Raw genomic sequence first — 24,378 nt, 5'->3', positions numbered from 1 at the left:
CAAACAAGGATTGTCACTTCTTCAGCAAGGACTGCCAAGGTGCCCTTTGGCAAGGCACTCAATCTCCTTATTTCTTCAGTTCAGCTTGATCTGCATAACCATTGGTAAAGTGGTTGAACTAAATATAGGCGTTCAGACAGGAAGCTGTCAGTTTCCTCAGTGGCCTGAAAGTGCAAATTAATTAACCACAGTATTCACTTTATCAAAAGCTTAAAGGTCATACCAGGAAGTGAAATAATAAAGTTCATCCACACACTCCCACAGAAAAGGTAGAGGATTGGTCTGGACATGGCAGGAATAGTACAGAGCTAACTGAACAACCTACATGCTATTTGTCACAATGGCTAGTTTTCTCTTTAATGTGCCCTGACAATTTATTTTATAATCATACATTATTTTGATTGAATTGTTGAAGTTCTTTTCCTCTTTTTTTTCGTTTTGAAACGAAAATTAATCGTCACATGATGCCTCTTCATTTTTCTGCCCCAAAATATTATTTTTTTTTTTTTTGTAGTTTTTTGTGTTGAAACAAGATAAAAAATTGTTTCATTTAATAGTTACACATGAATTTTGGATTATCTGATGATACCCAGACCACTAGGCTAGTAACAGGGCATTGGGTTCACATTGCTATTTTGAAAAAAATAAAATAATTATGCTCCTGTCTCTTAACTATATGGACTAGGGCCATGTTGAAAAAAAAAAACAGAGATTTTGAGAATAATGCCATAATATAACTTAGGGATGAGCGAGTACACCATTAGCTGTATCTGTTCAACCAACTTGGAACTTGGAAGTGGGCGGGACTTTGTAAAATTGCAACTATATTCTCATAATATTATGACTTTTTCCTCAAAATTTCATCATTACTTTTTCCTCAACATTGCAATTTATACTTTATGTACCTAACTATCTGCAAATTATGAGTCTTTTCTGGAAGCATTAAAAAGTGTTAAAAAAGAAGACTGAGCAACAAAGCTAATGAGCTACTATAGGCTCCTTGGCTATCCATTAGCCTTGTCGATACAGCTTACTATTGGCACCGACCAAATTCAAGTGTCAAAGTTAACAAAAGTTGAACCTGAAGTATTGATGCAGACTAATTTTTCTTCCTCAAAGAACATATAGATTTTGCTTCACTTAAAGTGTGTTTCTGTCTTTACTGTGTTTCCTTTTTTGATGAGTAATGTTTTCTGTAAGGTTATCGTGTTGCTAAACTCACAAATGAAGGTTTAAAGAATCCCCTGCTTAAAGTGAGAAAGAATATACATGTCACAGTGAGAGGAAGATTAGACCAAAATCCAGACAAGGAAAACAGAGACAGTAGCACAGACAGAGAAGACAGATGGGAGGAGTGGGATGGACAGCATATAAAAAGGGACGCTAACAACAGTGGTTGGATTTCCCCAGCCATCCCTGAGAGTTTATCCTGATTGTCTTGTTGTCTCTTCCCTGAAGCATGTACCTGAGCATAAGAGACTCAGTTAGACAAAGAGAGGAGCAACAGGGACAGAAGGACTCAGCACAAATATTCATCAAACTGAGGAGGAAGGAGACACAGGACACACAGTGTTATATAAGTGCAGGCTGGTTTGTCCCATGGTGTGTTTGTGGCAATGACATAAGTGTCTAATTATAAAAATCAGTTCATCTGAATGTGGCCTCAGCTCCACTGCTCCCTTGTTAATCGCCTACCTTCATCTCTGTTGTATACAGCATACTGCAATTATGCTATACAACTTTCTTTTTTTTTTCTTTTTAACATCCAATATACAGTAGTATATAATCAAAGACAGTTTTTCTATGTAACATACAGGTATTAAAGCATTGTTCATACAACTATATGCTTAAGTGTCAGATTAATATGGTGCTTAATTGCATTCGTAAAGAATTAAGGATTACATAATATTTATTATATATAATTATGATCAACAGATTACATTACTACATAGTAACTGTCCAAACTAAAAAAAAAAAAGACAAATCAAAGAGGACCCTCCTTGGCTGTGACACTTCAAATATCTAATCTATATTCAAACGGGAATTTAAAAAAAATAATTATTTATAGATTTTTGCGATGTAACTTTAACTTTTTGATGTTAATTAGACTGTGCTCAACAGAACAGACTTGATTCGTTCAGAATTCATTTTACCACATTATGGCAGACTTTAATAGTGCTCAGCCTAATCCGGTGTCTCACTTCTGCCATTTACAGTCATGACCTGTGTTGAGGAATTTTTGGATATCCTCACACATTACTGTATATGCCACTATAATACCACCTTATTATGTGTATAATGTATATTACATTATATCTGTACACCATTAAGAGAAGAGTGCCGACTAATTCCACAGATACTCCCTTCTCTCTCTAAGCAGTACACAAGGTCAGGTTATAGATAAATGACCAACCATCAGTGCATTGTAGTGTCTACACTTAGAGACATTCACATCTAACTCAGATTCCCCAGAGAGGCACCAACTTCATCTCTCACCAACTTGAACTCTTTTGCATATTACACCAGTATCCAATAGGATGCAAACACTTACATGTTGCATAGAGAGTGACAGCAGTTCTATGCTGTGCTGTTAGAATGGGTGACACAAGTAGAGGAAGATATATGAGGATGCTGTGGGAGACATCTTCAGACTTGGGGTTGACAATTGCTCATGTTACTCTGTTAGCGTTTGTATATTGTTGCACCTTCTAGTCTCCGTGATGCATCAAGTCTACATTGAAATCTTCTGCATAGGATATCAGCTGCTGCCTGAGTTCTCATTTCACCAGCTTCCAGAAAACTTCCATAACAAATTGCAGGTAAAAAGAATAGCAGAATAAAGATTACCCGCAGTCTGCCTCCACACAGCGGGAGGTCTTTTGTACAGACGTATTCACGACAGCAACAAATCCTGCATTTTTCAGGTGAGAGGTGGAGCAGCTATGTGCAGCAGACAGAGACAGGAGGTGACATCAACTGGGTGTTGAAACTCTTTTTACACCTTCGTCGGTGTTCTCTACGTGAATGGCTCCACTTTTTCCTCAGGAGATATTTGTTTTCATTTTGTTTTATTTCTGCGTATGTCGTGCGTTAGAAGAGTCACCAACCCCTCATCTCTCACTCACTGTGAATCCAGCAGTGAATCAGTTCAGTGCATGTCTGAAAGCAGCTTTTTAGTTGGTGAGGCTTAATCAGAAATCTGAATCATAATAACTTTATTTATCCCAGCAATCAGATTGCAGACACCTTGAAATCATCCAGAGGCCCTGGGGTGCTGAGGAATAGGCTACTTTGGCAACACAGGTGACGTCACAGGGGGTTGTTGGTTAGCAGAGAGTGGGATGTAAACAACAACCAAAATGGTTTATGAGAACTCTCAAGGTACCTCATATAGATGTGACCATGCAACCGTCAGTTCAATGTTGTAGAAACCGTAGAAACATTCCTTTAAGATAATGTCACCATCTGTTGTTAATAAAAGTGGCAAGCCCATCACCTCCCTTCTCTCCACTCTTGGATGTATTTCGGTCCAAACTGAATCATCTGAAAGATGTCAATGGCAGTGATGGGATTTGGTGTATCCTCCTGTGGCCATTTCTCTGTAAGGTACTCCGATTCCTTAAAAGGGCTACTAGCTCATCCATCTTACTGTCTAGTGAACTCAGATTTCAACTGATGGATGAAGGATACATTCTTTTCCATCAGTCTCTGTTGTTCTGACACATCTCTCCTCCCTTGTCTTTTCATTCTTTCTCTGCATCCTCTGTGGGTCATCCGCCTGATACTGATGCTGCAGGGTTGTCCGTTGTTCTGATCACTACACCGGCAAGTTTTATCAGCTAGTGCCTGGAGACAATGGAGTTGCTTTGCAATGGAATCGTAGCTGAATGCAAACACAACACTACACTTTCTACAAAGTTGTTCCTCAAAAAGAACCAGATCAAAAAGACCAGAACACCTTCTACCAGCATAAATAACTTATTTTTAAACATTTAAACACATTTTAAAAAAGACTGCAGCAACATATTTGGAACAGCTAGATAACAAGCATGCACACACATTGGCTTAATTTGGCTCTTGAGGATTTGAATGCTCTTGTTTGAATACAGTATTATGAATAGTGAATACAAGTATATGAAAGTAGAAGCAAATCATTGACAGTATGTCAGCTGTCAATATCACTATATAACACTTGATGACCCCATCGCATCTACAAATCACAAAGACTCCACTGAGACTGAATGTGTCAGACTCGTGCTCCGTAGCCAGAAATGGGCAAGCTGCCAAAATAAAAAAAAAGGAAACACTTAGCTGAGAACAATAGCGAGACTTAAATCCCTTTGTCGTTCAGTGATGTAGCAGATGCTAAGTCTACCTTTATCATTTACACCTGTCCTTCCCTGTCATTACCATTTGCTGGTATTGTAAGTCTTGATCATAGAGGGAGATGAATGTCTCACATTAGACTCTATAAGACTCTATCCTAGATGTGAAGAGGCTCATGCTCCGAATCACCATATCACTTACTCTGCTGTTGGCGCTTATAACGTGAGTCTTTCTGTCAGATTAACTTCAACAAAGAAGACACCTGCATATTACAGAAATCAATTGCTATATGTGGTAACTCAGAAGGAAGGAGCTTTGTTGTCATGCAGAGTAGAGTTAGAGGAAAGCTGACACAAAGGCCAGGGATAAAGGCTTGTTACTGTCTCAGTGAGTAACATATTGCTACAACACAACTTACCATAATGTATGACTCATTTGTTCTGCCTATATGACTTTTAAATTGGCCCGTAGACATACTGTATCATTACCTTTTCCAAAAAGGTTATCATTGCATTGCTGTTAATTAAACTATGGAACCAATTTTCTTAAAACTTTGTAGAAGGGTTGGGTATTGGCCAAGAAAGAATCCAATAACATTTAGAGTGGTTTCGGTTAAGGGGGCAGAAAATGTTTCACCTTCTATAACCTTGAGGGCCAGGGAGTTAGCTTTGATGGAGGTTTGCATTCTCTGTGCGCCCTTCTGGTTTAGTATCATGGGAATCAAGTTATTCTATCTAAACCTTGGTTATTGAAGAGATAGTAAAGTTTGGCAGTCCTCCAATGCATAAGCAGTGGGTCATTGGTCACCAGTCATCCACTTGCATTGTTACAAGTTAAAACTTTTCCTATTATAAAAGTCCAAGGGATATTTTAGGTTGCAGGTTCATCCCAGTTGATGGAGGTAATACAAAACTTGCAGGATTACGAAAAGCAATTCATTTTATTATGAAGAAAGGTGAATAGGTATAAGGGATACTGGGGACAGGAACAGAAGGTATTTTACAGGGCCAGCCTGCAAAGAGTTGGCAGACTCATCAGTACTGTAGTCTGCAAAGATTACTGGTCCATATACTGTATACCAAGATGGCTGTTTTTAGAAGGTTTTAAATCATACTTTGTCATAAAACTCTTTAATGTTCAGTGTGAGCTAAAAGAACAATACACCAGGAGACAAGTGGCAAGTCTGTCTACAGAATAGAGACTTCTCTAGTGTAGTTTAAGTCTGGGCAGTGACAAGCTAAAGCAGTGTTCCCCTGCGAAGAGCCTATATCGTAACAGCAACAGAGGGAGTAAATCTTCAAAACACTCATCTTTTAAGTGTAGATAGTGGATTCAGCTGCCAGACACAGGTACTTCTGAGTAGAGACTAAGGCGTATTACAATCCAACCAGCAACACGTCTGCAGAGAAACGAGATCCCATTTTTTTAATGAGATATTAAAACCATGGGTTGAACTACAAACTTCACCAAGGCCTAAACGACCCTTTGGATATTCACTCCAGGTTTTAAAATATGCTTTAGTGCTGCACATTGTTTATGACATTTTCAAGATACATTATTATCTCAGCCTTTTATTTCAGACAACAATGAAAGAGACGACAGCACTTCCTCCTCCGGGCAGTGAAGAACCTGCAGAATGACACACAATAGGGAATCTTAGACACTATATTTCTCGGAGGCGCTGCAGTGAAAGGCACTGATCTCGTTGCAGGAAGCCGAGCAGGGTACTCAGAAGTTGGAACTGCCGTTGTAAAAACAGGGCAGGCAATGGGACAGGAAGACATCTTTCATAAAAACCTTATAAATCCAGTTTAAGTGTAGCAGTGAAAAGGACGAACTAACACCATTGTCTCTAAAAGTGGCCAGATTCCTCCGTGCTATAGATTTTGTTTTATAGTTCACTTTATGATCCTTTTTCAATTCGGGTTCAAAGGAAACAAGTCCACATATCATTTTGGGTCAGACCAACATAGGAACCTTTGAAGGATACTTAAACTTCCACACAGACTTGCATCCTAAACTCTTGCCAATTTGACTGAACTTGTGATCAGCTGTTGTTTCTAATGCGCAAGCATGGTCATGGACAAAAGAATTAAGTCTGTTTAAGAATTGATCCAGCCACGTGGGTCTATCTTCACACACCACTCACCAACAAAATTACATTTGGGCATCAGCCAAGTTGAAGCATTTGTATTTTCTGGATAGGAAGGTTAAGGAAAAATACAAATCCTGCACTTTGAATCCATCCCAACGACCCCCATTTCTTTGGGAACCTTTGTCAAACTGCTCCATGCATACTACAGTAATATCCATTTTGCATGTACATTATAGCAGTCAAATGTGGCCTCTACCAATCCGAAATACCCTGAGATACCCATAATTTTATATAATAAGTTTTTACTCATCACCCACTCTCTTCCTTTTTGTCTCTATAGTGGTGGAACTCTGCTGACAGTAAGCGGTACCAACCTCGCAACCATCCGAGAACCAAAGATAAGGGCCAAGTATGGGCAGGCGGAATCGTTTCATGTGAGTATTGATGTGACTGACATATATCCTAGCACACACACACTAATGGACAGGTTCATGTTGACAAGTGCAGAAAAAACACCCCTCATATGCACAAATTAACATTCAGCAAAATACCCAGGCATGCAATATCCTCAGTATACCCACCTCAGATTTATATTTCCTCATGCAGTGCTGTTCTAAACCTGCCTGTTTGGAATTGACTGTTTTCTTGGCCTGTGGTAATGGTGGTTGCAGCTTTCTATCTGAAACTGTAAAAGTGACCTGCAGTAATTGAGCTGCGGCAAGTAAAGACCGGTCCAATCCACAGAGCAATGAAGCTGTGACACTGCTGCTGCACAAAGAACTGTTCACCTCTTTATTCAAAGTTCATCAATATTGAACATTTTTCCTTTCCAAATCCCACTAAATTTGACAATGTACTTTCTTGGGCCCTTACAAATGCACATGTCAAGTGTGTAGTAGATATTTGAGCTCGAAAGAGATTTCTGGAATTATTAGATAGACAGTATCATACAAACAAGAAGTTATATATACAGTCAGGCATACCCGCCCAAGCACAGAAGCACATCTGCAGACAAGTTCTTCTAAAGTACTGCCGAAGGTGGCGGACGGTCTGCCTCTGTGTTTTGCTCACATCTCCTTCAGACATCTAAGGCCACCTCAGGTCACATAGCTTTTCAAATGTCACCGCACCACATGAGTGTTTGTGTCACAAAACGAGAGGCTGCGTGTGCATGTGTGTGCGAGAGACAGGCGCAGAGGATGATCCGGGGAATAAAGAAGAAAGAAAAACAAATCCACACAGAACCTAAAGTCGCCTTTAAGGAGTTGAAAAGTGTCTTGGGTTCTATAGATACTGTTGTTCTCAAAGCACTTTGATGAGTGTCGCAGTGAGTTGAGGCTTTTTAGTTGTTAGTGTTAGGGAACTAAACTCAAACAGTACTAAGGCTCCTCAGCCTGCAGAAGCTGCCGTTCATTGAGGCAAACAGCCCACACAGTGTATCCCACACAGTCCTCTTTTAAACAACTTTCCACTTCAAGACAGTGATAATGTTTTCAAATGTTGTTGCCCATTTACTATTAATCACGACACAAATGCCAGCCATCTTCCAAAACATTCTATAGTGTCTCACATTTTTTCAATGCATTTTTCTCCCTGGTTTCTTTTGCCTTCTGTGCAATGTGATACAATAAAAGAGTCAACTCGCAGAGCTTTGTTTGAGATAGGTCACAACAAACATCATGATTCCTTTTAGTTTTGTCAGAGTGGCATTACAATTGCATTGCAGCAAAATCTAAACAGAATGTGTGGATTCATTTGAAAAACTGTCCCAGATCGGACAGCTTAATAGCACTGCATTCACAAGCGAAATAACAACCATCATGTTTTTCATTGGATATTTACATTTATTTCTTTTTATCTCTGTTGAGTTCTACAAAATAGGCTGTGTTATATCAGTAACTATGCTTATTTATATACATTGTACATATATATGTGCTGATATCAAAATCAATGAAGCAGGTATTCATAATAGGCTTCCTTACTTTCACAGTATTATGGAATGCATCTGTGATAAATGGTAGAAAACAAGACAAAAAATACTGTCCCCCCAAACAGCCGTATAAATTCATGCAAACAGTATCGTTTATTCACAGTCTCCATGTACAAACAAATGCAAATAGCACATTACTGATTATTAAGAGTTGATCATAAATTTGCAACCAATTTACATTTCCAATAAGTATAATGGAATCACAGTTTCACAGGGCATTGACTCACAAAAAGGATGAATTATTGTACCCAACAGATCCATTTTAGAGAGAGAAAAATTTAACCTGAGGGTTATTCTTAGTATTTTAAACGGAGACTCTGTTGACTGCTTATCTCTGATATTATTTTTCCAATGGAATTATAATTATATTATAATTAAAAGTATTTAGATTTGTGTCCACACGTAGTTTTATTCTAAGAAGACTAATGAGATTTTCTTTTTCACTACCTTTCTTCTCTGACTTACCTCAAATGTGAATATTGCAGATTCTCCAGATGACTGTGACCATAAGCCTCAAATGTGCGCTTGTCTCTTCCACTTTCAGAACTGTACGGTGTATAACAACTCAGTCATGGTGTGCCTCGCCCCATCGGTGGCCGATTCAGAGCTGGGTTTTTCAGAGACCGGCACAGGCCCGGACGAGATCGGGTTCTACATGGACAACGTGAATGCTCTGGTTGTGGTGAACGAGACATTCAGCTACTACCCCGACCCCGTGTTTGAGCCGCTCAGTCCTTCTGGAATACTGGAGCTCAAACCCACATCACCACTCATTCTCAAGGTCAGAGGTGTTATTTGTTCTGTACTTCCTGTACTATGTATTTTATTTTATAATTCCTCTGATTTTTACCATGGGTACAATGTTGGCTTGGCAAACACTTCTTAATTTGACAGGGAGTCGTTCTGCGATGCTGTGAAGCTGTGATGCAGAAGAGACTCATATCTTCTGCTCTCAGACAGCTTTTGCAGTGAGAATGAGGCTATTGACATTTAGACAGAATTTGTCACATTTGCTTGGTGTTAAATCGCCTGGATTTCAAGCTAATTAATTTATCCCACCATACTCAGAGGTCGATAAATGAATAATTTGCAAATAGAAATATAAGGTTATCCCTGATTTTAGGCTATAATGGGATCAGCTGTTGGTATTTGGCAGAGTATCCCCCCCAACGTATAGTGAAGCATCGTCAGGTTTCTTTGGTTACTGCTGTTATACCTGTACCTGATCCGTGTAGAAGATGTACAGATGAAAAAGATGCTTAGAAGGAAACAGATCACACAGTTCTTACATCTTTAAACTGTATTTTTTCAACTTTACATTATAAAAAGGATTAATTAAATTAGTTGGCCGAACTGTAAATGTTCTGAAGCTCATATTTGCAGCAGCAGACAAAACCTACAAATCACACCTCTAATGCTGCCTCTAACCATAAAACCAATGCACTTCTTTGATGTGTACCTTTAAGAAAAAGTTTTTGATTTAATTCTGTATTTAGTGAGGTAATTGCATATTTTATTAAAGCATATGAACACAGTTGAATCCATTCTCTACACTGTATTTCTGGGGTTTTTTGAACTCCAAAAAAAAGACCACACTCCAAACTCCTTATTTACCTGTCCAGTATTGCTCCTACACACCACCTCTACATGTGAGGTAATCCAACCTTGTTTTATATTTGCTTTTATAGTTGTCATTGATTTTTAACAGAGTATTGATGTGGAGCAGGCGTACAAAAAGTCTCAGCTAGTGGTAGATAGATAGCTTTTTAGATGACTACAAGAGTCTCAAACATATTGAACCTATCTTGTATTAATAATGACAGGTATACACACACACACACACTCAGCAGCAGGTTTTTCTCCTATTAGAAAAAAAATAACTCAAATGTGTTTGCAAGATCTCTGAGACGGGGAGAAAAATATCTCACAAATGAATAATTGAAAGCTGAAAGCAAACGTCCACACCTTCCAAGGCCTATTCCCGTCCTTCAGTAACTAAGAGCAGCTTCTTTGACTGCCGTCCTCCTCTGTGGCCCCAAGCCCTCTTAAATAACACTGCCTGCAATTTGTGTAATTAATTTCTGGTGCCGTGAGGGCAGTTTGAAAGCACACAGGCCCCAAGTCCAGGAGATTTGGATTCTATTGGTTTTCAGTGATTGGACACAAGTAAAGGAAATTAATTGGCAATTTTGAGTTTGTGAGTGTGTGTGTCATTATGTGATCACAACGAGCTCATCTGAAATGTTTAATCAGAGCGACTGGAGAGAAATTAGAGTGAAGTAGAAAACTTAGCGATGAGACTGGATAACTAAACCTGGGCTACCCTGCGACTTCAGAGATGTTGTTGTTAAATTCCTGCGTGAAGGCGAAGCTTAACATTTATGTGCTCACTCTGAACCCTGCCGCCAGCTCCTCCTTTTTAATGAATAAGACGTTTGTTTGCTAACATTGCTAAAAAAGAGAGAAACATGCTGCCTTGATTATATATTTTTCTTGTTGACCAAATGTCCAAAGGAAGAGGCATCGGAATATGGACAAACAGGAGACTTGGAGACGTGAGCATTTTGGTTTTGCTATGAAATTGTACATTGACAGCTGACCAAAATTTTCAAAAATGACAGAAATCTATTCGACCATCCCAATATCACTCCTACTAAAATGAGTTCTGGGTGTATAGCCTGCTGAAATCTGTGGAAACAGAATTTAACTGATGGCATGATGTGGACTGTACACTATATAAGTGTTGCAATGTTACATTTGCTCTGGATCTTTTGTTCAGTGCTTTTGTCATTTGTTAGAATTTGCCTTTTCTATCGGTTGTGTTATCACAGTGTGGCACGGTGTTTATTTCCATGAAGAAATTGAAAGCAGCATAACCAGTGTAATTTATTTCTTAAATGATAATTTATTAGCAAAGAGCCTCTCAGTAATTGTCAAATCTCCTGCTTGGCTTGTTGGTAGAACTGCCTACCTAGTGGAAGCACTGATGAGATGGACAAAAATGCAATTTGGCAAGATGGGATGTGGGGGTAGCGTGTCTCAGATCACGCACTGCGCTCGCCACGCAATTAATTTCTCATCTGAAGTGTCGGGTGTGTTTTTAGTGAGTGTTAGCTGGAGAAAAAAATATTTATCTGCTTGTGGTGTGTCTTGAGTGCTTTCCTGTGTGTGTTTGTGTGTCTTTGACAGTATGGCCCGGCGTGATGCTTCTTGCCTGTTGTGTGTATGTGTGGCAACAGCTCTGTGTGTGGCTGTGACTTGAGTGCATGCGTGGCTTGAGCTCTGCGTGTGTGTGTGTGTGTGTTTGCAAGATGGAATGGGATGCATGTTTACAGGGTTGCGGAGCGGGGCTGGGTGGCAGCCTGCAGAGACGATGGGATTGGAAAACGGAGTCTGTCTCTGCGTCCCACTGCTAAGCCAGCGGGACACAAGGCAGCTATCTTCCTCCCTCTCTCTTTCTCTCTCGCTCGCCTCCTGTAGTCCCCACACATTTTCTACCTCTCTCATAATCTTTTCTTTGCTCTCCCCACTCCTCGCGTCCGCTCTCCTGATGTTTTCTCGCCACATTTCCTATCTGTCTTGTTTTCTTTGTATTAATTTTTCCCCCTTTTTTTTTCACCATCCGTCAGAGTGTGTCTCGAATTGGACTTGGGACATTGAAATGAAAAACTAGAACTTAAAACGACAAATGTTCGAAGAAAAACACCTTCTGTGCAGGCTTTGTGTGGAATTCAGTTTAATGGACAGAGGAAAAAACTGCTTTTGTGCATGTGGGTGAGGGTTTTGTGTACCTCCTTAGTATATATACAGTCAATGAGTCAATCCTCTGTGTGTATATATATATATATATAGCATTTTTCTAGTCTTGATAACCTCTCAATGCACTTTACATAACAGATTCTCCATTGACCCATTCACACAAACATACACAGTGCATCCATGTGCAGCACTTTCAGTCAGTCACTCATCACTGACACACTGCCGGCACAGCTCAGGGTCAATTTAGGCTCCAGTATCTTGACCGAAAACACTTTGGCATGCTGAATAGGGGAAATGGAGATCTAGCCTGCTCTACCTCTTCAGCCACAGCCGCCCCAAGTTCATATGGACTTGACCCCTACTAACAAGCGTTGTGTTTGTATTCTGAAGCCCATTCCTGTATCTTATTCTCGTGCAGTTGAGCTACATTGCTGTCTGAAACTATAAAAAAAAGGTTTCTTTATTGTGATAAACATGGACACTGCAGTTTCTTTTTGTATTTCATCCTGTCGCTGTATTTACCAGAGCATCAAATGTGCATCCATCCACAGACAGAACTACAAACAGCTGCTTCAGGAAATCACTTTTAAGAGAAAAGATGAAATAAATACCTGTTTTGTAAAGATAACTATCATCAGTCAGCTTTTTTAACAGTAAGGAAAATAAAATGCATCGACGGCCTCGTCCTTTAAAGCATTTTTAATTGAGCAATTGTATTGTCAGTGAGTCATTTCTCTCACTCGTCTTCATTTACAGATTATTGAATGATTACATTAGAGGAAAACAAATAAGGTTTTACTGAACTGCCAAGCAATTAGAGGGTTACACTTGAAAGTTGTCTTTCAAGAAAAGGTGTTGATGGTATCTCATGATCACTTCTCTGTATAAAAATGAGCTGAGGGCCTCTCCTCCCTCTCATGATTTTCTTGTTTTGTGTTTAGGGTCGTAACCTGATCCCAGCGGCTCCGGGTAACAGTCGCCTGAACTACACGGTGCTGATTGGAGAGACTCCCTGTGTCCTCACCCTGTCTGAGAGCCAGCTGCTGTGTGAATGGCCCAACCTCACTGGACAACACAAAGTCACGGTCAGATCAGCACTTTGTGTCCTCTGCCTCTTTACTTCCATCACTTTGACCTGTCCTGATTTTGACTTTAGGAAGTTTTGCACTTTTCTGTCCCATCTTGTCCCTGTGTTCACTGAATTGATTATCTATAAGAGAACTTGATGTTAGGAGCTGATACCTTAATATAATTTCTTATCTTTCTTATTAATTTAATTACAGAATCAGCTTTCATTTTGCAGGGTCAATTTTGAAAGCAATTTTCCTGGAAAGACAAAAGAGACAGCATATCCTCACTGTCCCAGTAACTCATATTTATGAAAATGAAAACATTGGAGGCTGAGAATCTCAGCCTATAATGTCACTCTAACCTTGTCTGTGAGTTATGACAATGACCCCCTCGTGTCGTTTCTAAACGATTTCCACCGACAGATCTGGGGATACGCTCCACGGAGCATTTACACCGAGGCTGCTGTTAAATATGTAACGCACAATTAACATGTTGCTCTTCATTGGCCTTGAGCGAGCCTGTTGCTGTTGAAATAAGGCAGTGGAGAAGTTAAGTTCAGTCACAGGAACCAGACTCGTGATTAATGTCTGTTCAAACTGTTCACCATGCTGTTAACGTTCACATCCATTAAGTGTCTGAAATGTCACATCTCACAGCTACATTATATCCTCAACATGACCACAGTGAACCTTTAGACATGTCTGCAGATGTAAAACCATGTTCCTGTCTCTCTGCTGAAGTGTATCGGCACCAGCAGCTGTGCAGGCGTCAGCACTTCTCCTCTGCAGGTGCTGCTGCTTCTGGATTCGAGAGGTTTTCAAGTCCCCTTAGTGCCATCTTCATTTTCCGTGTATTTTTATTAGCTTCCCTTTACTTTGAGGGTGTAGACATTTAATAGTACACAGAATATAATGTACCTAACCTTCAGTAAATCCACCAGCCAGTCCTCCACCCACACTCCACTTTAATCAAAGCTGCTCACATCACCGCTGCTCCGTACTCTTATCTCCATGTATTCACACTTAGCCCAGTATTAGACACCAAACTCTCATTCAGCATCTTCGAAGATTTCTGCTACGACCATCAAAGATCAGACTAATGCTTCATGAAAGAAGCAATTAAACAGTGCGAAGGTAAACCTAAAATACCTCATTTACCCATGACACACATCATGTCTGACACTGTGCAAGTGTAATAACACTGTGCAAGTGTAATCACACTTCTGTAAGTGAGGGATGCATGTCGGAAGATATGACACAGCTTAACTTAAAGTCACCCTCCTGTGAAAATCAAGGTTTTAAACATGTTAGAATATCCCTTTTGTAAATTCTACATGAGGTCAAGGTCATGGTAACCTCATGTTCTTGTGAATGTTGAGAACACCCATCGGGAATTTCATTACATCAGACACAAACATTCACTCTCACAGATTAATTTAAAAAGTCTGTCTCTAGCAAGTTTCTTAAATTTGTCACTTGGACTCAAATAATAATTGATTTGATTTCAGTGGTCAAAGGTCACAGTGACCTTATCTGAATCTGGAAATAAAAATGTCTGAAACTGCAGTTTTTTCTACATACCAGCAAAGGGTCATACCTGCTCTACATTCTAAAATAGAATGTCAAATAATAGGATACCTGATCCTGCAAACTCAAAACGTTTTATTCATAAGACTAGCAAACTGATTTTGGGGGAGCAGCGAGCTGAATTAATGTACGTCATATTTGGTAAGAGATAAGAGAAGTGTGTGAGTATTCACTTTTGCTCCAGTTTATGTCCATGACAAGCCGCTGTCTCTCTGTCACCAGCGCAGCCCTGTCCTCGAGTTATGCAGAAACATAAAAGGTGGTATTAAGAATAGAATTGTTTCTCCAGGATGCCACTGATATGCAGACACTAAGCTCGTCTCTAAGCTTTAATCCAGGAACCTCGTTCTCTGTATAAATCTCTCTGATGTGCAAATTTTGTCCAACTCTCAGCAAATCCAAGCTAAAGCATCATCGCAGCGTCACTGAGTTCTACTTCCTGTTTTGTATGAGAAGTGTACACATACACGTAGCTGCAGCTAGTTTTTTTTTTACCGCCACCCACAGTGTGAATGATGCCAATGTTGCTTCCATTTCCAGTCCAGAAATTACAATACAGCAGGAAGTAGTGCACGGAACCATTCAGGTTTAGTTGTCCAGAGTGTTGAGCTGTCAGCAGACGGCAGATTTGAAATCCCTGATTCACTCTGACTGGAGCAGACTTTCAAAATCGCAATGCAGCTCCTGGAGCATCTGCACAGAGGAAGGTCAGATCTCCTGCAGGCGACTCGGTTCTGCCATGAATATATTTGGATGTTTGTCTGAATTTCCCGCCAGAACACTCACTCAGTCCCACCCCCCAACCGCCCACCAGCTTTAAACTTATCACCAATCTTTATGACATTTACTCCCCGCCAGCTACCGCCAATATACCTAGAAAGCCACTGACAGCACATCCATGTAATTCAGTATGATAGCTCTCAACGGATACAGCCAGCTCCAAGGTGGAACTCTCTTGAATTTCTTTCTTTTTTTCTATCCTCCCTTTTCTCTTTTATTTTTTTTGAATGAAATGTCATGTCGAATATCGGAGCGATGCGATGTGGTGGCGGGGGTGGTGGAGTTAGTCCTTCGTTTGACAATAGCCGAAGAAAAAATAGAGCTGTCTGTTCCTATCTCTTCTGCTGTGTGTGTGTCTGTGTGTGTGTGTGTGTGTGTGTGTGTGTGTGTGTGTTACTTCATGCACTGTGTGTGTTTGTGCGCACAGCTGTGGCACAATAATATTCCCTACGTAGAATGACCTACATACAGGGGACCCCAATGGGTGTCCATCCAATTTGTGTGTTGTTGTACAGTAAGAAGTGTGTGCGTGTCAATGTGTCTTTGTGTGTCCCCTCAGATGCTCAGCTGTGTGTTGGCAGCTGTGCTCCTCCCTCGAGTTTTCGAAGAAACTTGTTTGTTGTTTTGGCCTTCAGCTCTTTAAGTTCCTCCATCAGTCCTTCAGTCTGTCAGGAGAATAAAAATAGAAAAATGCCTTGAAAATGTGTCACCACGTTGAAGGATTCTTTTCCCTCTGGTTAATTGCACCAGATATGCCAGTGACCTCTGATTAGATAATACATATTCATTTGCAATGAGCCGAGAAAGTAACCCTATCTCTGAGTTCCCCAAATCCAACATAACCTTACCTCTCCTTCCTCCAGTAGGCATAGATTTTATGTTTTCTCCATTTTCCAACAACAAACAAGTTGAAATCTCATGAATATTTAAATTAAAATACCTCACAGCTTTAAGTTTCATGTGGCCATAAATAGAATTAGCAGTGTAAGAGCCATTTTATGGGACCTTTGAATGTATAATTCCTGACGTTGTTATTGTTATGTCCTTTCCCTCAGAAAAAAAGGCCCAGATGTTGGTAATAACCTTACCACTGTGTCTGCTCTGTTCTGTTAATGGGGCGTGTGTTCTGTTCAAGTGTCCCAGGAAGTGTTGACAGTGTGTGACAGTGAGCACAGCATGAACAACACCGGGACCCTGAAAATGAAGCAGCGAAATGTAATTAAGTCGTTACTAATTTAAACATTCGCACCTCTGCTCTTCCTGCTGTCAGAATGTCCTCAATGAAAAGGCATGGGAGGAAACGCCCTCCCACGTTTAGATTCAAAACAAATCCCATCCCCTGCTGATGATGACGCTGACATCATTTGCTCTACTTGCCGGTTTTTAAATTTTTTATTTATTTATTTATTTTTTGATGTGTGAGCTAGAATAGTTTGAAACTTGCACTTACTTGTACGGCCTATGAATTCCATGTGAAGGAAAATCAACAACAGTACACATAAGCTAAAACAAAAAAATGCTGAATTGATTGAAAAAAAAAAAAACCCACCAGCACTGACATATTATCACATGGCTACGTTTTCAAATGAAAATCCAATATTCACTCGTTATGGTTCTGTTCTGGTCTCCTCAGGGAAATATCTGGCTCTGAAGCTGCTAAATGCTCCATTATGTTTACCAGCCAGTCACTGCTCCTGTGATTGGTGTTGGGCAGGTACACAGCACGTTTATCAGAGCTGTTCCAGCAGCTGCCTGATGACAGCGGTGACGTGAAATTCAAACAGTAAAGTTATAGGCTGTAAGATCAAAACAATAATCCGGAAATGTCCCATTGACCAAGGGGAACTTTAGAGTTGGGTAATATTGCTCTGTTGGTGCATGACTGCAAAGCTGTTCTTAGGCATGAAGTCAGACGTTCACAACAGCACAGAAATCTGCAGAGCATTCAGGTGAGGGGTGGCACAGCATCCAGGCGGCAGGACATAATAGATCAAGTGTGCTGTGGAGATCACAAGTTTTTTGTTAAAACATCGACTCTGGTGCTCAAAGCTCTTGCTGCCTGTTCCGGATGACATCTTCTGTGTCTCCTACGTGTTTGAGACCTCTTTTTCAACCCTGGGATCTTTGTATTCTTTTTTTCAGTTTAGTCAATGTCACTTGTCAAAAACATCATCAACACAACCACTCGCTCTCTGAATCCTTGGGATAATCTCCTGCTGTTTTCCCACATGGGCTCCTTCGAACAGTATCCAGAGTCTTTACTCGGAAACTGGCAGGAGAAACTCTGCAGAATGTCCGGAGCACCTGACTCAGGAGAGTATCCAGAGTTCAGTGCATGTCCGAAACCAGCTCAAGTGACCCTTTACACAACCAACTGCCGTAAAAAAATTCGATAAGTAAAAAATACAAAAAGAATATAGAGTGTTGATGTTTTAATGCATGAAGAGGTAACTCACCACTGTGACCTTCTGCTAGACTGTTGACAGTTATTAGCTCATAAATCCTGTATGATGTTAAATACTGTCTAGACTGAGACTGTCTTTCATCCATCTATCCATCCATTATAATCTGTTGTAGGTTGCCAGCATGTCGCAGAGTCTGTCACACTCACATCTACACCTATGCTCAATTTAGAGTCTCTAATTAATCTAACCCCAACCTGCATGTCTTTAGAGTATGAGAGGAAGCTGAAACACCCGAACTCTGTGCCGTGGAGCCCAACTGTCTTGTTCCACAAACAAATAAATCCAAACTCCGACTTTAATCGCTTGCGTTTAATTGTCTCCACCATTTGTAAATTGAATTTGTGGGTTATGACTTCATTGATATTGATATAGCAGCTCCTCTGTTTTCTTTTTTCAGACTTTGATAATAATAACATGGAAGTGCACTCATAGAAACTTCAAAGCACATAATCGCACCTAATTTGAATCAGTTATCAACCCCCCTGCAGGATCGCTTGATTTGACAGATTCCAGTGCAGCGTGCCTGCATGTGTGTGTGTGTGTGTGTGTGTGTGTGTGTGTTTGTGTGTGTGTGTGTGTGTGTGTGTGTGTGTGTGTGTTTTTCTCCTCTCTGCAACACACTGTGCTTATGTAAATGTAGTTAGTCGGACAAAAAAAAACATGTGTTTGACTTCCGATAATTAGCCAGGCTGCTTGGGGAGAGATTTAAATGCTGGTGATTACTTTTTTTGATTACTTATACTGTGTCTAAGTGTGTGTGTAGTCTTGGGTGTTTTAAGTGTGTGTGTGTGTGTGTGTGCTTGACTTTAACACCACTGCGCTGGTTTAACTTTGTTCGTAAACTGATATATAAGAAATGAGAACATCAATAATACCTGTATTCCATCACAGCGAGCTGAGTGCTAGTGCTGGTTTGGAGCTGGTTCAATTTACAAAGCTTTTAAGGACCAGTTTCCTTTTCCATGGGCTAGAGCCACATTAGAGCCATGTCATCGTCACCATATACTGTATGTTGCTGTCTACACCTCAACACCTCAACACTTCGACCCACAAGCTGACATATATTACATATTATATTATATTGTGCATGTTTATTAATTTATTTATTTAGTCCAACCTTACTCTGCTTGCTCTTTCTCTCTCTCTCACTTGCACTGACACGCAGAGACACACACACTGATACAGATGTGTTTTGCACACAGTGTGGTGTGATCCGATCACAAGTGGTCACAACAAAGTTGTGATTGTTCTTGATGGTCACGATAATCCAGCCCCCCAGCCGGTTCTTATTTCTAGAACTGCAATGAGTTGGTGCAATTCTTTTTATGGCCAAGAGCCAGTTCGTCGGCTGTCAAAACACAAGGAACTGGTTCCAGGTTTGGCACTGGCTCCAAACTGGCCCTGGAGCTGCCCTAGTGGAAAAGCAGGATAAGAGAACATCTGTGTTGAAAACCCACTTATTGAGTTATGTTCAGACAATGCAGAGGAGAGTAAATCATTTAAAGCACTGAGCAAGTTAACTTGTGAGATCTTCATTATCAAAGGCCTGTGAAGCTGCTCCCCCAAAGGCAAGAAGAAAAAAACCTTTACCAGTAATGTTCAAAGATGAGGGGATGTGAGACTCCTCAGTATAAGCCTGTCAGAGATCAGCCTGTTTAGCACAAGCACAGAATAGATAAACATTTAATGACGCTTGTGGTAGAAATTGGGTCAACTGACTTCTTTCATCAGACCACCGCTGTTTGATCTCTTCAGACCGCTATTTTCCAGTGACCACTGCCTGGTTTTTGTCTTTCTAGGAAGTGCTGGTTCAAATTCCCTGAAAATCTGACAGAGGAAAGTAAATCAGTTGTAACTTTCTCTCCAGTGGTGGAACTGCCTTTGAGCGATGCACTGAACCTTATCAACTCTCTAGTGAATGACTGTGTCACTTTATAATTAAGGAGTTACTGGAACTTGTGTCCTTTTTCTCTCATTCATTAAATGTATGTTGTATTTGTGGGTTCAGATCCGTGCTGGCGGGTTCGAGTACTCCCCCGGGACTCTTCACATCTACTCAGACAGCCTTCTGACACTTCCCGCCATCATCGGTATTGGAGGGGGTGGCGGCCTGCTCCTGTTGGTCATCATCGCTGTTCTGATAGCCTATAAGAGGAAGTCGAGGGACGCTGACCGAACACTGAAACGTCTTCAGCTCCAGATGGACAACCTGGAGTCCAGAGTGGCCCTGGAGTGTAAAGAAGGTAGGTCACAGAAACAGTGACGCTGTGCTAGCCACAGCTCTTAATGACTTTACAGTCATTTTGATTAACATATAAATAAATGTCAAACACAAAAATATAAAATTCACCAAAATGTAACAATTGAACTGTTGTAGAGAACATCAGATTCATTTAAATATTAAAAAAAAACAAATAGATTATTTAGTTTCAGGGTTTAGACCAAATTAGGTTTTCAAAGGAATAGTCTAATCCTTTTTGGAAATAATTCTCATTTGTGCCACTGCAATGTGACAGAAGCTTGAAAGCTTAGCCACTTGCCACTGTCAAAAAGGTCTGAAAAATCCAAGGCTTGCAACTCGTAACAATGCAATTGATTAAGTTATATCTTGACTTTGTTTCTAAGTAATTAGTAGGAATATTTTCAGAGTGACTGTGAGTAACTGTTTTCAGTGACACTGATTACAGCACTGAGTCTCTGAGTAAGTGTCCAACTGTTCATGATTATAAAAAAAGGAATTATAAGTTTCATGAATTTTGTGAACATGCAGGCTTAACAATGTAAAAGGATATGTATGTGGATTACAGTTTTATAACCAAAATATATAGAAAGAGATGCACTGTATTTGGTAGTAGCAGGAAATTGGATGCTGTCGTCATGGACAACAACAGTGTGACTGCGGGGTATGTTTTCCAAGGCAAATGTTTGACTGTGTCATAACTGAGTCACACCAAACAAAAACCACTTTATATGTAAGAATACAGGGCTGATCTAAATACATAATGGAAAGAACCCACGCCAAGTTATATTACCATCAGTACAGAGTCACAGGCAAACCATATGGTCCTATCTTTAGAGCATGATGGGTTTTCACTCACAGGTATGAAACACTGACATGACACACAGATTGGGTGAGAAAGCAGAAACATGAGAAAGTGTGTGAAGGAGGTGTTGTTCCACTGGGAGCCTCTAGAAAAACCTCAGTGCTCAGTAACTTCCGCAGATCCAAGCAAAAATCCAGCTCGTGTGAATTTGAATTTGGTTTCTTAAGGGAACTGTCGGGGATCGGTGGAGGTATGAACTCCACAGAGTGACATTCTAGTTCTTAATGTGGTCTTCTGATTGTGGTGGTGGAGAGATGTCAGTTGTCCGTATGTCTGAGTAAAAACAAGACAGGACAACGAAAGAGTGTTGGAATAAAAAGAGAGAGAGCATATAAAGTGTTGGGTGGTAGATGGAGAGAGAGAGGGAGGATGTGTGAGGTCAGAATAACAAAGAGATGGGTCTCAGAGAAATGAGAGATAAAGTGAGAGAGACAGCCGGCTGAGTGGGGGGGAGAGGGGCTCTATGTGAGGTCACAGTGTTACAGTGCAGTAGTGTCTGATGACTGATGTAGGGACAGTCCAGCTGTTTACACTCCATATAATGACACAGGCTCACACAGTTATGGTACAAGGTTACAATATGATTACACCACAGTCGTGACACAGAGTCCAGCTCTATCAGCCACCAAGGATCAGCTGTCAGACCAAACCCACAACAGCTTTTGATTTAAAGTGTGGCGGTTTCAAGGAGAGCGGTGCCAGGTGACATTTTCAGAAAAGTGTTCTCACCTTGTCTGAGTACAAAGACGTTTTTCAGGCCACAGGAAGAGTCCCCCTCTTTGCTAAGTGAGAAGACGGTTGATACAGAAAACAAGCATTCAGTTTTCCAGGAAGTTCATTAACTTATTCGCATCCACCGAACCCCCTTCCCAAATTCACCCCGCCGCGCCTGCAGCGCTCCCAGCTGGCCCGCAGAGACGAGGCTGTGCATGTGGGCGGAGGAACAGATGAAGTGGGCGGTCCTCTGTGTGTGAGGTTGGCTGCTCGGTACGAGGAGTTTTCAGGGGGAAGAGAAAGGGGACGTCAGGTTCAGTCGACCGTGAAAAGCAGACTATCATCTAAACTAGTTTATCATCAGTCAAGGTTTATTAGCTACATAATAGAAATGACAACTGCTGAATGGCAAGTGTCACATTTTAGTTCAGGAGAGATAAAATACACGTTTTTTTCAGATGCTCCATGACCAAACAAAATGCAAATTGACTTTCAAATAAATGAACGGGCAAAGACAAGTCTCTGTGTGGATTGACGTCACTTAGCAAGAAGCCAAACATTTAAACACTTAAGAAATAGAGTTGGAACCAATCAGCTTTTTTAGAAAAACTGTGGATGTCACAATGACAACTTTCTGTTACAAAACATACAGTAACACAATATGCACAAGAAGATGAAATACTTAAAATATATGCGGATATTCTGCAAATCCAAAGTGCAGATTTTCAATAAATTCAGCATATGGTTAACAACAACATCACATGGATCTATTTGATGGATCATTGGAGGAGACTTTATCACCACCTACTGGCCCGGCATGCTTGTTTGAGCATTTTTGTGTTATCGTTTTAATGGAGATATTTTGTCAAACGAAGGTCGTGCAAAAAGATTTTTATGTAAATAAAAAAAAGTATTGTAGAAAATGCTAAGAAGGGAAAGATAACTGGTAACATGCTAGTTTTTGTGTATTTGATTGTTACTGTGGGTATTTTTTTTTACTGTTGAGTGTTTAGTTTAATTTACCTTTACACTGACTAATATATTGGATTTAAAGTTTCACTAAATAATCCAATCTTACTTTTGCAAAGAATATTTCCTTAGAAACAAAGCTCATTCAATGAATATGAAATGCTTGGTATTTCACAGTCACAGTGCTAAACACACCAGGATGCCCATCTCTCTGCTTGTTGTTACATACATTTTGGTCTCACTCAAGTTGTGTCTTTGCAACTGACTCAAAAAAAAAGGGACATTTTGGGAAATAGCTGCAGTTACATTGTCTGGCTATAAATCAAATTTTATGCATCCTGATGTGCTGCAGTGTTTCTGTCTCTATTATTACCAGACCCTTTATAGCTATAACCGTTAACTTATTTAGTAATAAATGAAAGATTGGTCAGAGAATAGAGGAGAAGATGAGACATGAGATGACAGGAAAGTGGAGACAATAACGGACGGGAGAGAAAGCATGTTCCTGACTATCTAACCCTCCCTTTCCTCTACTCCATCCTTCTCATCTTCTTTACTTCCTTCTCCTCTTTCTCTTTATCTCCCATTCTGCCTCTTCTTCTCTGCCTCTTTCTTCACATCTCTACTTTTCTTTCTACTTCTTCCCAGGTCTTTCCCTCCTAATCTTTCACTCTTCTTAGTCCTCATCACTTACATCCTCTTCCCCTGGATTTCCTTTCCTCTCTGTCTTACCATCCTTGCTTCTTTACCTCCTGATCTTTTTCTTTCTCCTTTCTTCTTTTTCTTCCCCTCATCTTTCCTTCATCTCCTCTGCTTCCTCCCCCTATCCATCTCTCTTGTGGACCAAGCAGGCCAATTACAGCTGGGGGAAATTATGCATGAAAACTCATCCGTCGCTCTCTTAATAATTATCCACTCATGCAATTAATTGTCTTCCAGGAACTTTGTTTTCTGTTTTACTGTTTCTGCCTTTCTCTCCCCAGGCTGATTTTCACTTTTTCATTCCATTGTGCTCAAATCTTTTTTGACAAAGATTGAATTTACTGAAGTTAAGTCACACGTGGAGAAATTCAGTTCCAGACACATTCAGCCTTTTCTTTCAATTGATTTTCCTCCTAATTGTCTCATCCAGATTTATTTTGAAAAATTAAAGTTAGACAGGTACATAAACTGTCTTTTTCATGTTACTTTCTCTACATGTCTGTGACTAAATTGAAGTGACTAGCTGATTCTGGGTGTGTTTTTGTGCTTTAATGGCTGTCTATCCCTGTATTCCCCTCATGGTTCTGTCTTGTCTGCATTTTACTTCTCATTTATTGCCTTTGTGGGATTCTCTCCTCATTATGGTGTTTATTTTTAAGCCTAACTAGCCCCTTGTTAAAGACGCAGACACTGTACCAGAAATGATGCACTGTTGTATGTCAACATTACTTCCCCTTATTTGTGACAGGCAGGCTCCTCATCTTAAACACATACTATATATCCTGTTTACAGTGCTGTCACACACTGTCAGTACAGT

At 40.3% G+C, this 24,378-nt stretch overlaps 1 protein-coding gene across 1 annotated transcript in view; it reads left to right on the top strand.

Moving 5' to 3' along the window:
- Positions 1–24,378, top strand: part of LOC109630998 (plexin-A1-like) — a 281,886-nt gene that overhangs the window by 221,640 nt on the left and 35,868 nt on the right. The window contains exons 19-22 of the mRNA XM_020089564.2: positions 6,762–6,855; positions 8,956–9,192; positions 13,112–13,255; positions 20,081–20,315. Of these exons, the coding sequence (XP_019945123.2) occupies positions 6,762–6,855; positions 8,956–9,192; positions 13,112–13,255; positions 20,081–20,315 (710 nt within the window). The remainder of the gene's footprint in view (positions 1–6,761; positions 6,856–8,955; positions 9,193–13,111; positions 13,256–20,080; positions 20,316–24,378) is intronic.

The sequence above is a fragment of the Paralichthys olivaceus genome, chromosome 6 (assembly GCF_024713975.1).
Source record: "Paralichthys olivaceus isolate ysfri-2021 chromosome 6, ASM2471397v2, whole genome shotgun sequence".
NCBI lineage: Eukaryota > Metazoa > Chordata > Actinopteri > Pleuronectiformes > Paralichthyidae > Paralichthys > Paralichthys olivaceus.
This window is presented reverse-complemented; position numbering and strand designations above follow the sequence as displayed.